We start from the raw sequence: 17290 nt of genomic DNA, 5'->3' as shown, positions 1-17290 counted from the left end.
TTCACAATAAAAAGTAATACTCTTAGCATAAAAAAATAATATTTTTTCATGGATGACTCAAATAAGATATATGTCTCACAAAATACAACCCGTGAAACGTCTCACACAAGTTTTTTTTTTTTTCTGGTTGTTGGTCTGTTTGAGTAATTGTGCGTACATAGACGTGGATTGTCCATTTCTCTGAATGCAAGTAAATGTATCCTTTTTGTTACTTACAACTTACCAGCAAATACCCTAACTAGCGTATGGCATACGATGGTCGATCACATATTAAACTTTGATATACCAAATTTTGACAATCATGGGATTTTGAAGTTAAAGTGACGCTTATACGTCAAATAATATTTTTTTTCATGATAAAATCTGTAATCGATGATGATATCTTTTTCTCTATAACTGTATTTGGATCGAATAATATGCATAGATTTGATTTCAAATTCACGTTTTTGTTCAAACACAACATGAAAGGGTTTTTATGTCGCACTAGAATCAAACACGAATATGTTTCACTATGCCAAATTGGGGCTGATAACTTCCTAGTAAATAAACTAAGGAAATGCATTTTTAAAAAAAATTGTACATTCTACACTGCCGTTAACAATATCATCCTCGATTATTCATTCGATTTTAACTAAATTTTAATAGTACGACATGTCGGAAAAAGTAATTACTGAGAGAAATAATTGATAAATCCATGATGCTCTATGGTAGTTGTGGAGACCCGGACGCTAATTAAAGTTTTTAATCGTTCTTAGAATTAATCAATCAATTATAATAAACATGGTCTAATTTTTTTTAAAAAAAATACAAAGCGGAAACGTTATGTAAATCAATCTGAATTACATATTAAATATAAACATACAAGTCCGGTATTGTCTACAATAATCCAACTAGGTTCAACTACATATCAGTGTTGACTCCTAATTTATTTCTGAGCCCGGATCTCCACGCTATCTAGTCCAGCCTCGTTCTCTTCTTGACCCTGATCATGTCTCACCTGTTGTCATGCACACATACAAACAAGACAACAGCCGGATAACTCCGGTGAGAATTACATTCCCAGTATAAATCATGTATACATGCAATCATATAAACAATATAAAAGCATATAATAGATATTCATAACATGTATCAAAATCAGAACATGAATCAAATATTCGTAGCATGTATCATAATCCGAAACATGAATTAATATCAACAATAACTCTTACTCTAAACATGTACCATAATCAGGAACATAAATCAACATCAATCAATGAATCCATATCCGTAACTCTTAAACTCAGACTAGACTCAATCCTAGTCTAGGGATCCCGATTTCCAGACGTTGGCATTCCATATCAATCACCAGTAATAGAAGAAACTCCAATTCTATCCACATTGATATGGTATCGATCATCAGTAATAGAAGAAACTCCAATTCTATCCACATCGATTGCCAATCGTCCAGTGACCTATACGTGATAGACATTGGCACTTTCGCCAATTTATTATCTTGTGACATCGTGCAATGTGCCCGTGGCGATCCCGCCACTATCAGGTACTTCTGTCACAAGATCACTCGACTAATACCCGCTTTCTATACATTCATAGAACAAGCATATCCAGTCAAATCAATGAACATAATAATAAGAAGTATGTGATTTAGGGAAACTCAAGTATATCATACTATACTCGAGTCGATCTCCCGGTACCACATTGACTTATACCTTTCTCTTCTCGGTCTGACGAAGACGAAGTCTCAAACTCAACTCTGTCCATCTTCATTCTGACTCTGTCGAAGCTTTGGACTCACTGTCTGTCGATATCAATCTGGCAATAACAATATCGAATATACTGTATCAATGTATAACTCAATTCAATACCTAATCTGATCGATATCACGACACCATAATACAATCTCAATCAATACTGAATCTGATCAATATCAATTCACTGATGTTTCGACGGCATGATAATACAACCTCGATAACCCCGTCAATTTCAACATCACATATATAATAATACGGCTCATAATCAATATCAGATAAAATCAGAACCTAATCGAATTCGGTTTCAACGGCATAACGGTACCATATAAATATACCACGCAACATAAATCAACATATATCAATTCCTGTAACTCATACTTGATAACAATACAAATCTGATATCAAATCTCAATCAAATCGACTCCGAAAATCATAACAAATACATACACAGTCTGTTCTTCGATCTGACTTCAAATATACGATGTCCACTGTATCAGAAACACCATATATGATTCATGTTCAATTCTGACAATATCATAATTTCAAATCGTATCTAAACGTAACAAAACTTACGTCCAGTTGTAGCCTGCGTCGATAGGAACACAGTATTGAAATCGGATTTAAATTCTAACGGACGGATCTTTCACAATCACAAATCTAAAAGGCGTAAGGATTTTTCTCTCCAAAGCTTCGACCCTTTTCTGAATTTTGTGAGGGAAAGACGTGCAATTCTTATATATTATATATATCTCGCACATAACAAGAACAAGTGGCTCACTTTCCTTCTGCATGCCGCGCCCCGCGCATATGCGCCGGAAGCTTTATCCGGAATTTGCTACTGGACTGCTCGCGCATATGCGCGCACATAAGTCGCGCATATGAGCGAGACCTACTGTCTCGTGCATTCTACCACTCGCGCATATGCGCGCCTTCCGCCGGCGCATATGCGCGAGGTCCTCTGGACAATCACTTTGGTTACTGGACACCTCGCGCATATGCGCGCCTTCCGCCGCGCATATGCGCGGGGTATTCTGCCCGAATCGCGCATGTGCGCGCACTAGGTCGCGCATATGTGCGAATAGCACCTCCCTCGCACATATTTTCGCGTCTTTCCCGGCCTAATCCATTCTGTCTATATTTACCTTAATTAATCCATGAATCATTTCAGATTAATCTCAGATTACAGTAAATATAATCCCGGGCATTACAGTAGTATTGGAATGTATATTATATAATATAGATATTCAAAATAAATATATAAATATATATTTGTAAAACGATAAATGTTCGATAATGGATGACGAAATTCACAATTACATAACACAAAAACTATTGTGAGAATGTTTTACGAGTAAATTATGTGAGATAGATCTTCGACCCGACTCAATTCACGAAAATTTATTAATATTTTATGTCAAAATATTATTTTTCATAATAGGTATGAATCGAGTTGAGTTATATAAACTCGTGAAACCATATAAACCAACTCTAAACTTAAAGGCTGCGCTTGGTTTGGAGGATAAAATAAACTAATGATTAGTAAGTAAATGATAAAGAAAATTATTGTTGTAGGAATGTAATATATGGTGTTATTTTTTGTATGATTTTTAAGTGTAGGATAATTTTGAATTTTTTGATGAAAGGACAAAATTGTCCTTTTTTCTTCTTCCACTCCGGCGACGGCAACGTTCCGGCAACGTCGGTGCGGCCAGCAGTCAACGGCGTCGACGGCTGCCGGCCGGCCGGAAGTTATCGGTGGGCGGCGGTCGTGGCAGGAAGTGGTTGTGAGTTTGGATATAGGAGAAGGGTAAAATTGGAAAAAATAGGAAGGATTAAAAGTTGGATAAATAATCATAGGGGGTGAGGAGGTATTATTTTAACCCACCTAATATAACTTAATCATTCATAGGAGGTATTGACTTGGTTAAATGATCACGCGTACCAAACGAGAGATAAAATGGGTTAAAAAAAATAAACCACCTTATCACCCAAACCAAACACTCTTTGACTGAGACTATGCCAACTCAAAGAGCATTACGACAGTGGAGAGAGTATGAAATACGAATAAAAGGAAACAGTTGGGTACAGAATATTGCGAATGCTTTGCATTGGTTGCTTGGGATACCCTTCGCTGTCACATACCATATTTCTATTTCTATATTTGCATTGAATAATTAATTAACTAATTTTTTTTAAATAATATATATATATATAATTAACTAATTTTTTTAAAATAATATATATATATATATTATATTATTTGATACGATGTAATCGCAAAGTCAATAGTGGAAATGATAAAATACCAAAACGTGTTAATGGACAAAGGAATCAAGAATATGATTATTTTTTTTAACACTTCTTGGTGTATTAAATAATGAGATTAAAAAAATTAATTTTCATAGTATTAAATTCCCAAGAATTACGAGGAATTGAATCCTTCCTAAGTTTTAACATACTTGAACATTTATAATTAAATCTAGAGAAAATTATTTTAAAATTATAAATATGTAAGTTTTTGGATGAAAATACAATTTACACGATTAAAAAAAACATATATATTTTTGGCAATGTGTTCCAAGGAATATTTGTTTAATTTCATCTCTCAAATAAGCATATACCTATTCACTTATAAAAAAATTATTTCAACAATTTTTAAAATAAAAAATAAAAAAATTAAATGAAGCCACTGGCCTTCCTTGACATTTCCAACATATTTTCACATTTCCATCCATTTCCCGTAACCAACTATAATATTGTTTTTTAACGTGTATTCGAACTCATATTTTTTCTTTATCGAGAGATATTTATGTTGCTACATATTTGTTTTAACAAGTATTCGAACTCATATTTTTTCTTTATTGAGAGAAGTTTATGCTACTATATGTCCGGTATGACGACAATGATAACACTGTTTTTTATTGTATATTAATTATATACCTTTCATTCGGTTAAATTCGATAATGTTAGTAATATATTCGTAATATTATACTATTGATTATATATTCATATACAGATTTTTATAGTCCAATTTGGAATCAGTTTTGGTAGGTAAAACATAGTTTCCAACAAGGCATGAAGCATTCGTCAATATTCAATACAAGATAGAGTAGGTCTTTTGTGAGACGATCTCACGAATCTTTATCTGTGAGACGGGTCAACCCTACCGATATTCTCAATAAAAAATAATATTATTAGCATAAAAAGTAATATTTTTTCATTGATGAACCAAATAAGAAATCTGTCTAACAAAATACGATCTGTGAGACCGTCTCACACAAGTTTTTCAATACAAGATAATATCAAAATTTATGGAACAAAATTGAATATTTAAAAGAAAAAAAAATCGAACGGGGGCGATAACTCTATATTAGCAAAAATTTGTGTGAGACGGTCTCACAGGTCGTATTTTGTGAGACAGATCTCTTATTTGGGTCATCCATGAAAAAATATTATTTTTTATGCTAAGAATATTACTTTTTATTGTGAATATCGGTAGGGTTGACCCGTCTCACTGATAAAGATTCGTGAAACCGTCTCACAATAGACCTACTCATCTAAAAATATATATTTGATTGAGCTCCTCGTTTGAATTTAGTCGAATATTGGTGGTGGTGATTATTAAACATTCAATTAAATCGACTTTCGTTTAAAAAATAAATACGATGAGCTGTGGATGATCAATTATTAATTTGTCACATAAAAATGTTCATTGAATTTTTGTGTTGCAGGTTGAGGTGCCAGCTCTTTTCTACACAACTAATTTCAATGAATCTTTTTGGAATTTCTAATAATTGAAGACCATGTGACCAACTTATATGTGTCCAAATTTTTAAATTGGGAGAAGGTAAAAAGATCATCATTATTATTATTATTATAGATTACGACTAACACGGTCATATAGATTTTTATTCGTGAGATAAGTTGATTTGATCTATAATTATCATGAAAATAATACTTTTGACATAAAAAACGATGTTTTTCCACGAGTTGTGTCGGGTCAGAAATTTTGTTTCTCAACATTATTATGTGAGATGATCTTTTGTGATTATTATATTATTATTCTTTCGATTTGGATGAGAGTTTCCAATATTATTATCACTTTTGGAAACTATTTGACACAACACAATTTTAGAAGATCACTGATCTGAACAAGAAAGGAACTAGATCGTGGGATGATACTATATCTTCTAAATACGAGTAGATTTTTTGTGCAACAATCTCACGGATCGATATCCGTTAAACTATATATTTAACTTAAGTCATCATATATTACACAATATTTATTCAAAACATAACTAACAAAAAATAATAATTTTACGATAAGAAATAATACTATGCACATAAAATTAATTCATTTCACGAGTCGGATCGAAAATTCGTATTCGTTTTGTTTCCTATAGGTCAATATTTACCTAATAAATGGTGATTTGTACATAGTCAAGTAATCAAAGTCCTTGAACGGCCGGTGATTGAGGAGAAATAGTCTCTTGACCTAGTCATGGAATGTGCTTCCAACCACGACTTTTCTTGAAAGGGACAAAGGCAAATCGAGTTTCTAAATCTTTTTTATTAGTCTAATTAGTTGACAAACTTAGTGGAAACATATTTTACGTACGTTATTCCTCAATTAATACCCCATAATTCAAAACACCTATAAACCCTAAAAAAAAATCGTCCAAAATTTACACTGTCGAACGACTCCTTCGATCGTTTGGATATGATTACTAGCGATGTCGTTTTATAGTGTGAAAAATATCAAAAAATTAAAAATATTATGCTTTGGGTTATATAATTATATATATTTAATTGTATTAAATTGATGAGAATTAAGTATAAATGATATGATGGATGTGTAAATAGAAAAATACAAAAACTTGTGTGAGAAGGTTTCACGGGTCGTATTTTGTGAGACATATATCTTATTTGGTCCATAAAAAATATTACTTTTTATGCTAAGAGTATTACTTTTTATTATGAATATCGGTAGGGTTGACCCGTCTCATGGATAAAGATTCGTTAGACCGTCTCACAAGAGACTTACTCATAAGAAAAATATAATTGAGGAAAAATAATACTATTAAATATGGCATCGCATTTAAGGTTGGACATGTTCACATAATTGATTTATCTTACATTTATTTTTCTTGTTTTAATGATCTATAATCATCAACATATTTTATACATTTCTAATTTAATATATATGATTATAGCTCTCATCTTTTTGGTTACTAAAGATCTTAAATTTTTTATTGATGTTAAAATTAGCGTACATGTATAAAATAATATATGATTCACTAATATACAAACTATTTTTAGTCCATTATTTCCATAAACATGTATGTTTCTGCTTTCATCAAAAAATACTTTTTAACTTCCAATTAAGTACTTATTTATTTTTTTCTCAAAAAAATGATTAACGGTCTCACAGATCTTTATTTGTGAAACGTGTCAACCCTATCCATATTACAGTAAAAAGTAATATTTTTTCATGGATGACTCAAATAAAATATTTGTCTCAAAAAATTAATCTGTAAGATCGTATTATAAGAGTTATTGTGTTTTCAATAAACCAGAAGAAAGAAATAAGAAACAAAATCCTCTCAAATGGACCTCAATGAAATAAATTCCACTGTTGAGATATATTGGGGAATATCCAAACCAAACAAAGTCATCGTAGTTGGGCTTCAAATATATTATTATCCAATTGGGCCTAAACAAAATAGCCCAGATATTTTATCAATGTGGACCAACTTAAAATATCACAAAAGGACCCAATACTCCAATATACTCCTATGATTAAATATATTAAATAATTAATTATGTTTAAATTGTTGTGATTTTACGTAAAACTTATTCAAATTTCATTTCTAATCCACCCGGATATACTTAGGCTACGTTTGGTTCGAAGGATAGAATAAACTAATTATTAGTATGTAAATGATAAAGAAAATGATTGTGGTAGGAGGGATTAATATGGGGTAAAATAATATTATGTTTGGTAAGATTTTTAAGTGTAGGATAATTTTGAATTTTTTGATGAAAAGACGAAATTGCCCTTCCCCTTCGCGGCGGCGGCGACGGCGTCAATGGCGGCCGGCGGCCGGCCGGAAATGGTCCGCCGGAAACGGCCGGCGGGGGCTGCGGCCGGAAACGGTCGGCGCCGACGGTCGGCCGGTGCTCGGCCGGCGGCGGTCGTTGAGGCGGCGGGCGGCGGCGGGAAGTGGTGGTGAGTTTGAATTTAGGCGGGAAGTGGTGGTGAGTTTGAATTTAGGAGAAGGGTAAAATTGGAAAAATAGGATGAATTAAGAGTATGATAAATAATCATAGGGAGTGAGGAGGTATTATTTTAACCTACCTAATATAACCTAATCATTCATAGGAGGGATAAAGTGGGTTAAATAATCACGCGTACCAAACGAGGGATAAAGTAGGTTAAATAATATAAACCTACTTTATCCCTCAAACCAAACGGGGCCTTATCATATCAATCGAGTTTGACCATATTTATAATAAAAAAATAATAATATTAGTAAAAAAATAATATATTTTCATAAATGATCCAAAAAGAATATTTATCTCATAAAATTGAGATATAAGACTATATTACCGGAATTTTTGTTCGAAATTTAACCAAAAACTTTAGACCAAACTTTAGGTTACGATGAGATCACACTGCTAACGATGACAGTGAGCGAAGACTAGAGATGGCAATGGGATATGTTTGTCATCTCCATCCTCGAATTTCATCACACCTTATCCCCACTTTTTCGGGTACGGGGAATCTCCGAAACCGTAGGGATCAACTTCTCATCCTCGTTTCAAAAATATTAATGTGGCAAGATGAGGATGTGCTCGGAGATCTTCTCAAATCAAAACTTATTATTATATATTATAATTAGTTATAATATTAATATTAATAATATTATTATTTTATTACTGATATTATTTTTCGGACGAGTTCGATGATGGAGATAGTAATCTCATATCCGCCCGAACTATTTCAGGGATTTTTTGGATTTTAATAAACCCCCTAACTCGAACCCGAACCCGATCCGAACATGAAAAAATCGGGGATCTCCATCCCCGTTTCGAGTTTTTCCTGTGAGTCTCAAACTCGTAGAAAAAATTGCCATCCCTAACGACAACCACTGAAATTACTGTTCAGCCCTTATTTTTAATATTAACTTCAGTCAGACCAGTTCCAACTTTTCAAATTTCAAAATCATCTCAATTTTTTCAAATTTCAATAATAAATTGAAAGTGTTGCATGATATTTCCAAAATTTTGAAAATATCCAAACATCTGGTAAAATATAAATTTATAACTAATAAGATATTTTATTCTATAATATTTCATTTTGTGTATTTGATGATTAACAATCGACAGATTTCAGATTGCTGGTTGTTACTTAATAAAATAAAAATAGGTCTAATAAAATATTCAACGGGCATTATTATCTACAACTTAAGGACAAATATTATATTATATTAATATATAAAAGTCGATACAATTTAACAATCTATAATATATACCAAGGATATATTACATCAAGTAAAATACTATTTCACAACTCACTAATGAATTAATAATTTTAAAAATCGAATTACTATATTTTAAAAAAATAGATTTAATAAATTTTTAATAAAAAAAAACCAAATCATATGCATAAAAAAATCTAGGTGATTTGATCTCGTTTATACAAATAAATTCAACTTGCAGTGTCGCAAGGCATTACAAATGCTAGATGGTTTGATCTCGTTTTCGCCCAAACTATCGATACAGAACCAGAAAACAAACATTTAGCAATGTCACAAGTTTAAAGATGGAAAAATATGATGGGGACAAGAACTTGGAAGAGAGCATCCACCAGCATTTTTTTACTTGCAAAGGCCGCAAAACAGCAAACAGAAGTGCACATCACGAGCATCGAATCCGCGCTCAATGCATACGTTGTCTTGGCTGGTAAGACTGTATGGCATCAAGAAGTGTGGTAAATCAAGCCTGCAATTGGTGTGGCCTGCTTGTGTGAATAAAGCTTCATGTACAGCATGCAACCTTGGAAGCTGTGAAATCTTCACAGAAGGATAATTGACTTTCGCTTTGGCTATAATAAAAGAAGAAAGATAAGGCATCAGAACTATTAATCATTCCCAAAATATTCAGCTCTAGATACGCCTAAATTTGTAGTTAGAAACTGGTTATTCTAGGTAATGTAATACCAAACCCATTGATCACTGCTGGATTATGTGACCTACATGAGATCTCTTCAACACCCAATTGATTCAGTAGTAGCATCCAATACACAAGGAGCATGGATTGGTGCATTAATGGATTGGTTAATCCTTAGGCAGTTAGGTAGGTATCCTCAATTTTTTAAAAACAATGAACACAAACCCACACCATATTGGAGCAAATGTTCGTCACAAGGAAATGATTATCTGAACAATGTCTTCTAAACATCACGACAATAGATACGCAAATGACAATACATACAGTTGAACCTTTCACGATAAGCAAAAGGCCAACTTGATCTATTATAACATCAAGCAGGTCCGAAATAAAAAAAAAACACCCGACAAAAGTTGGGCTTGATGAGGAGATTGCAATGCTTACATATGTCCTGTCAACCTCTTCAATGAATTTCTCAGGGTAATCGAAATACTTAGCACATTCTTTCTTTATTGCTGCCGAAAGAGTTCCCTCACCAGCCTTTTCAAGATTCCTTATTAAAATGGTCAAGGCTAACTTATCTGGATCGCAACCTGAAGCCTTCATCAGCTCATAAGCATTCATTGCTTTGTTTACCTTTCCTACTTTGAAATATGCTCCAATCATCTCAGTGAAGGTCCTCGTGTCAGGTTCTAAGCCTTCGTTCCTCAGCTCCACAAAGAGCTGTTCAGCCATCTCAATCATTTTGTTCTTACCCAACATCATTATCATTTGGTTGAACAGAGATAAATCCGGTGCATACCACACCTCCTTCCTCACAAAGTCAAAGACCTGAACCGTCAGTAAATTTCAGATAACCCACGTTTAATAAACAAAAAACCCCCATTAGGGGACATAAGAACACAAGTGCACGCTCAGTGAATAGTGTGATCTCGAATTTGCAAATCAAGAAAATTTAAAACTACATCACACCTCAAATGTCAAAACAGATCAAATAAACTACGTATTCACCAGTTAAGAGTACAATATTAAGATTGATCACGACAAAATATTAAATCAAATCCCAAAACCTGGAGAAACACTTCAACATCACTAATCCTAATATAAAGCAATTAACCTTTTTGCATTATTTAACTGTTGAGGATCACCATAAATCCAGTGCAATAACTTAGAAAGTTTGCATAAATGGCAGCGCCACATATGTTAACAAAGATATACCAATGCTTTTATAAGACAAATCAAGCAGCAAAATCAACAAATCTCCACAGGGCTTGACCGTGAAAATCAAGAATTCAAGAGACGCGGAAAAAACTTCAAATTGATGAACAATACCTCGAGGGCTAGATCCAATTCATTTTGCCTCTGCAATTCAGCCAACGTATCCAACAAATCATCCTTCAAAAGCCGGCTGACTTTTGTGCTGAAAACATGCTCCAATTTAGAAGAGTTTTGGGCCAATTTCAGGCACTGAACTGCTTGAATGGACTCAGTGGAGATCACCCGTTTCCTCCACAGGGGTTTCCGTGGCCCATTTCTCAAACCACAGGCGATTCTCGGTGTGTTTCTTGCGTGAATAAAGGTGGAAGTTCGGGGCTTTTCGCAGAAAGCCAATTGAGAGAACTTAAAACTCATCATTCAAGAAGAAAAAGCAGCCGCCTATGTTTCGAGTAGAGATGTCAATGGCCGTCCTCTACTCGAATTCCATCCACGCTCTCGTATCCATCTCGATTCTCGTTTTTTCCAATTCCAGATTCTCAAATCCGATAAACTTATTATTATCTATTATTATCAATGATAATATCAATATTTGTATTTATATTAATATTATTATTAATATTTTAAAAATTAATAATATTATTATATTAATAATATTATTATTTTATTATTATATTATTTTCGGGACGGGCTTGGAGATGAGGATAGTAATCTATATCCGTCCCGAACTATATCGGGGTTTTAAAAAAATTTCCGAACTCGATCCCAAACCCAAACCCGAAAAAAATCAGGGATCTTGATCCTCGTTTCAGGTTTTTCCCGCAAGGCTCCAAACGCATAGAAAAGGTTGTCATCCATGTTTTGAGGAACCCGGGGTTTCATACAATTTAAGAAAATTCGGTACACTATTTCTAATCAAGCCATATATTAGCAGAAATTGAAACTTGTCGTGAAAAAGTAAAAATTTATGGTAAAAAGTAAAAATCTCAAACTCTCAAAATTTACCAAACTACACACTTTATAATATTTTTCTCTCTAATCAATTGTGATTTTCTTCACAAATGAGAGATCTATTTATAGGAAATCTTTACAAATAATCCAAAAATAAAATACATCATTACCTACGTCATCACACACTAATTTTCAATATTTACAACTCTTATTTTCAACATTCAAATATTCAATACACACATTTTAAATATATTTTTCAACACTCCCCCTTGTGATGATGATCATAATGATTGTCTTCATTACGTGTTTTTATACTGCCTCGTTAAAAACCTTACTTGGAAAAATCCATTGGGATAAAAACCATAGTAAGGGAAAAAGAGTGCAGTCACGTAAACTCTCCCTGATGTTGACATGAACAATTCTTCACAAATTTCGTAGATTGCGCATCCCAATATTATATATGTGCTTTCTGAATATTGACGTAGGAAGTGTCTTTGTGAAGAGATCTGATGAGTTTTCACTTGATTGAATGTGACGAACATCAATACATCTATTCTTCTCAAGCTCCTTGGTGAATGCGAAGAACTTAGGAGGAATATGTTTAGTTCTGTCGCTTTTTATGTATCCTTCTTTCATTTGAGCAACACATGCAGCATTATCTTCATATAGTATCACAGGCATCTCATCAGATGATAATCCGCATGAAATTTGGATATGTTGGGTCATTGATTTTAACCACACACATTCACGACTTGCTTCATGTAGTGCAATAATCTCGGCATGATTTGATGAAGTTGTTACGAGCGTTTGTTTCTGAGAACGCCAAGATATTGCAGTGCCTCCACGAGTAAATACATATCCAGTTTGGGAACGTGCCTTGTGTGGATCAGATAAGTATCCAGCATCAGCATAACCAATTATACTTGGATTAGCATCTTTTGAATACAAAAGTCCCAAGTCTGTCATTCCTCGTAGATAACGGAATATATGTTTAATTCCGTTCCAGTGTCTCTTTGTTGGATATGTGCTAAATCTTGCCAACAGATTCACGGCAAAAGATATATCAGGCCTTGTACAATTTGTAAGGTACATAAGGGCACCGATGGCACTTAGATATGGTACTTCTGGACCAAGAATATCTTCATCATCTTCACATGGACGGAATGGATCCTTTTCTATGTTTAATGATCTAACAACCATTGGAGTACTTAAAGGATTTGCTTTATCCATATTAAAACATTTAAGGATCTTTTCTGTATAATTTGTCTGGTGAACAAACATTCCACATTCTTTTTGTTCAATTTATAAACCCAGACAATACTTGGTTTTTCCAAGATCCTTCATTTCAAATTCTTCCTTCAAGTATGACACAACTTCTTGAATTTCCTTATTCGTTCCAATGATGTTTAAATCATCAACATATACAGCAATAATTACGCATCCGGATGTTGTTTTCTTAATGAAAACACAAGGGCATATTGAATTATTTACATATCCCTTTTTCATCAAGTGATCACTTAGTCGATTATACCACATTCGACCTGATTGCTTTAACACATATAATGATCTTTGTAATTTCACAGAATAACATTCCCTGGGTTTTGAACTTTGTGCTTCAGGCATCTTAAATCCTTCAGGGATTTTCATATATATATTACTATCAAGTGATCCATATAAGTAAGCTGTAACAACATCCATAAGACGCATTTCTAAATTTTCAGATACCGCCAAGCTAATCAAATACCGAAACGTAATTGCATCCATCACAGGAGAATACGTTTCTTCATAATCAATTCCAGGCCTTTGAGAAAAACCTTGTGCAACAAGTCGAGCTTTATATCTTACTATTTCATTTTTCTCATTTCGCTTTCGAATAAAAACCCATTTGTATCCAACAGGTTTTACACCTTCAGGTGTAAGGACTATAGGTCCAAAAACATTACGTTTATTTAGCGAATTTAATTCAACCTGGATGACATCTTTCCATTTTATCCAATCCTGCCGATTTTTACATTCACCAAAAGATTTTGGTTCATGATCTTCGTTATCATTTATGATGTCGATTGCCACATTATAAGAAAATATATCATCAATTTCATCTATATCTTTTCGGTTCCATATTTTTCCAGTATTAATATAATTGATAGAGATTTCATGATTCTCGTCAGTTTGTGGTCCTGACAGAACATTTTCATCATCATGTGTTTCTTCAGGAACACCATTCTCTATTTTGTGATCATCATGTGTTTCTTCAGAAACGTCATTCTTTATTTTGTGATCATCGTGTTTCTCTATGAATTTTCTTTTTCGAGGATTTTTATCCTTGGAACCGACTGGCCTTCCACGCTTCAGGCGTTTAATGACATCATGAGTATCTTCCATTTGTTTCTTTGGAATTTCAATTCGAGCAGGGGCATTTGCAGCATGTATATATGATTTAGTTACCCCTTTTGTGTCTGCAAATGCATCTGGTATTTGATTTGCTATTCTTTGCAAGTGTACAATTTGTTGTACATCTTTTTCACATTGTTTTGTTCTTGGGTCCAGATGTAACAATGATGATACATACCATGTAGTCTTCTTTTCGGTATGTTTCTGTTCTCCCCCTAACATTGGGAAGATTTCCTCATTAAAATGACAATCAGCAAAACGTGCTGTGAACACGTCGCCTGTCTGAGGTTCAAGATATCGAATGATTGATGGACTATCATAACCGATATAAATTCCAACCTTTCTTTGAGGTCCCATTTTCTTTCGTTGCGGTGGTGCAATAGGCACATACACCATACATCCAAAAATTCTCAGATGAGAAATGTCTGGTTCTTTACCAAATGCAAGCTGCAATGGGGAGTATTTATGATATGCACTTGGTCTGATGCGAATTAATGAAGCAGCGTGTAAAATTGCATGTCCCCATATAGAAATAGGGAGCTTTGTTTTCATAATCATTGGTCTAGCAATCATTTGCAGACGTTTAATCAATGATTCAGCCAATCCATTCTGTGTATGTACATGAGCAACAGGATGCTCAACAATGATTCCCATAGACATACAATAATCATTGAAAGTTTGGGAAGTAAATTCACCAGCATTATCAAGTCTAATTTTCTTGATTGTATAATCGGGAAATTGATTCCTCAATTTTATTATTTGAGCAAGTAATCTTGCAAATGCAACATTTCGAGTTGATAATAAACATACATGTGACCATCTGCTGGAGGCATCAATCAATACCATAAAGTATCTGAATGGTCCACATGGTGGATGGATTGGTCCACAAATATCACCCTGAATACGTTCAAGAAACATTGGTGATTCAGTTTGGATTTTGACTGGTGATGGTCTTATAATAAGTTTTCCAAGAGAACATGCTTTACATTGAAACTTATTATTCTGAAAGATCTTCTGGTCTTTCAGTGGATGACCATGTGTATTTTCTATAATTCTTCGCATCATTGTTGAACCAGGTTGTCCCAATCGATCATGCCAATTGGTTAATATCGAAGAATTATCAACTACCATGTTTGATTCAACGGGACTTATATGTGTATAATGCAATCCAGTATGGAGCATTGGTAGTTTTTCAATCACATATTTCTTTCCTGATTTATATGTGATAAGACACATATATTTCTCATTCCCTTCATTCATTGTTTGAGTATCATACCCATGGGAATATATATCATTAAAACTCAACAAATTTCTTTTCGATTGTGGTGAATATAAAGCATCATTGATCAAAAATTTTGTACCATTAGGTAACAAAAATTGTGCTTTACCACATCCTTTAATCAAGTCTACAGGACCTGATATTGTATTCACCGTTGTTTTTGTTGGTTTTAGTTCCAAGAAATATCTTTTATCTCGGAGGATAGTGTGCATTGTACCACTATCGGGTATGCAAACTTCAGCTTTGCTCATAGCATTTTCCATATTTGAACTTCAAAAAAAAATATGCAATGAAATAAATTACTTGCAATATATATTTAAATATAACACAAATCATAATTATACAATAAAACATTATTCTATGAATACATGAAAAATAGATTATTGTACATTTATATTCTACCATTATGTTGTTCATTTTCAGAGAAATCGTTGAGAAAATCTGCAGCATCAATATTGTTCATTTCTATCCCACCAACATATTGATCATTTCCAGAGAAATCATTCATAAAATCACCAGCATCAAAATGAGTTGAATCACTCAAACGGTCACTGCGTTCAGTGAAGTTGGTCTCCTTTTCTTTCCCCTTTAATGATTCTTTATAAAGTTTACAAAGGTGCTCAGGGGCTCGACAAACTTTGGACCAATGTCCTGGAGTACCACATCGGTAACAAGAACTTTCATATCTTTTTGAGTGCTTCTCATTAACACTTGTATTCTCATGATGCCTTTTCTGTGGATGGTTTGGGACGTTCTTTTGAGATGAGTTATAAAAATAACTATCTCGATTATTTTCAAAACCACGGCCTTGACCACGACCACGGCCAATTCCACGTCCACGTCCACGTCCGCGTCCACGACCTCGACCTCGACCAAAACCTTGTCTTTGAATTTGATTTTGGTTTCCAGGTTTAAATTCATTTTTATTTACAGCATTTACTTCTGGAAATGCTGTTGATCCAGTGGGTCGGGACTGATGATTTCTCATTAATAGCTCGTTGTTTTTTTCCGCCACAAGAAGACAGGCGATGAGTTCAGAATATCTCGCGAATCCACGTACTCTATATTGTTGCTGTAGAGTAATATTTGATGCATGAAACGTGGAAAATATTTTTTCAAGCATCTCAGATTCTGTGACCTCATGTCCACAAAATTTTAATTGCGAGATTATTCTATACATCGTCGAATTGTAATCACTGACTTTTTTAAAGTCTTGGAATCTCAATGTATTCCATTCATCCCGGGCGGTCGGAAGTATAACTTCTCTTATATGTTCGAATCTTTCTTTTAATCCCTTCCACAAAGCCATGGGATTTTTTTCAGTCAGATATTCACATTTCAATCCATCGTCGAGATGTCGACGCAAAAATATCATGGCTCTTGCCTTTTCTTGTGACGTGCATATGCCATTTTCTTTAATGGTCTCGCTTAGACCCAATGACTCAAGATGCATTTCTACATCTAGAGTCCATGGCATATAATTCTTTCCCGTGATGTCGAGCGCAACAAATTCGAGCTTTGTTAAATTTGA

General features: G+C 33.9%; 1 protein-coding gene across 1 annotated transcript; it reads right to left on the bottom strand.

Annotated features, from left to right (window-relative positions):
- Positions 1 to 9434: 9434 nt before the first annotated feature.
- On the bottom strand, positions 9435 to 11666 carry LOC142543627 (protein THYLAKOID ASSEMBLY 8-like, chloroplastic). The gene is made up of 3 exons (XM_075650993.1): positions 11256 to 11666; positions 10368 to 10754; positions 9435 to 9858 (listed from the first exon to the last, which is right to left on the bottom strand). The coding sequence occupies exons 1-3, from the start codon at positions 11556 to 11558 to the stop codon at positions 9829 to 9831; spliced, it is 720 nt and encodes a 239-aa protein (XP_075507108.1). The 5' UTR covers positions 11559 to 11666; the 3' UTR covers positions 9435 to 9828.
- Positions 11667 to 17290: the final 5624 nt, after the last annotated feature.

Source organism: Primulina tabacum, chromosome 4 (genome assembly GCF_025594145.1).
Source record: "Primulina tabacum isolate GXHZ01 chromosome 4, ASM2559414v2, whole genome shotgun sequence".
Taxonomy (NCBI): domain Eukaryota; kingdom Viridiplantae; phylum Streptophyta; class Magnoliopsida; order Lamiales; family Gesneriaceae; genus Primulina; species Primulina tabacum.
The sequence above is the reverse complement of the archived record's forward strand: the minus strand, read 5'-3'. Positions and strand labels throughout refer to the sequence as shown.

Coding starts and splice junctions, on each gene's coding strand:
- LOC142543627 (XM_075650993.1), bottom strand. CDS start 11,558: ATGATGAGTTTTAAGTTCTCTCAATTGGCTTTCTGCGAAAAGCCCCGA. Junction 10,755..11,255: donor AATTGGATCTAGCCCTCGAG/GTATTGTTCATC, acceptor CTGACGGTTCAG/GTCTTTGACTTTGTGAGGAA. Junction 9,859..10,367: donor AAGAGGTTGACAGGACATAT/GTAAGCATTGCA, acceptor CTTTTATTATAG/CCAAAGCGAAAGTCAATTAT.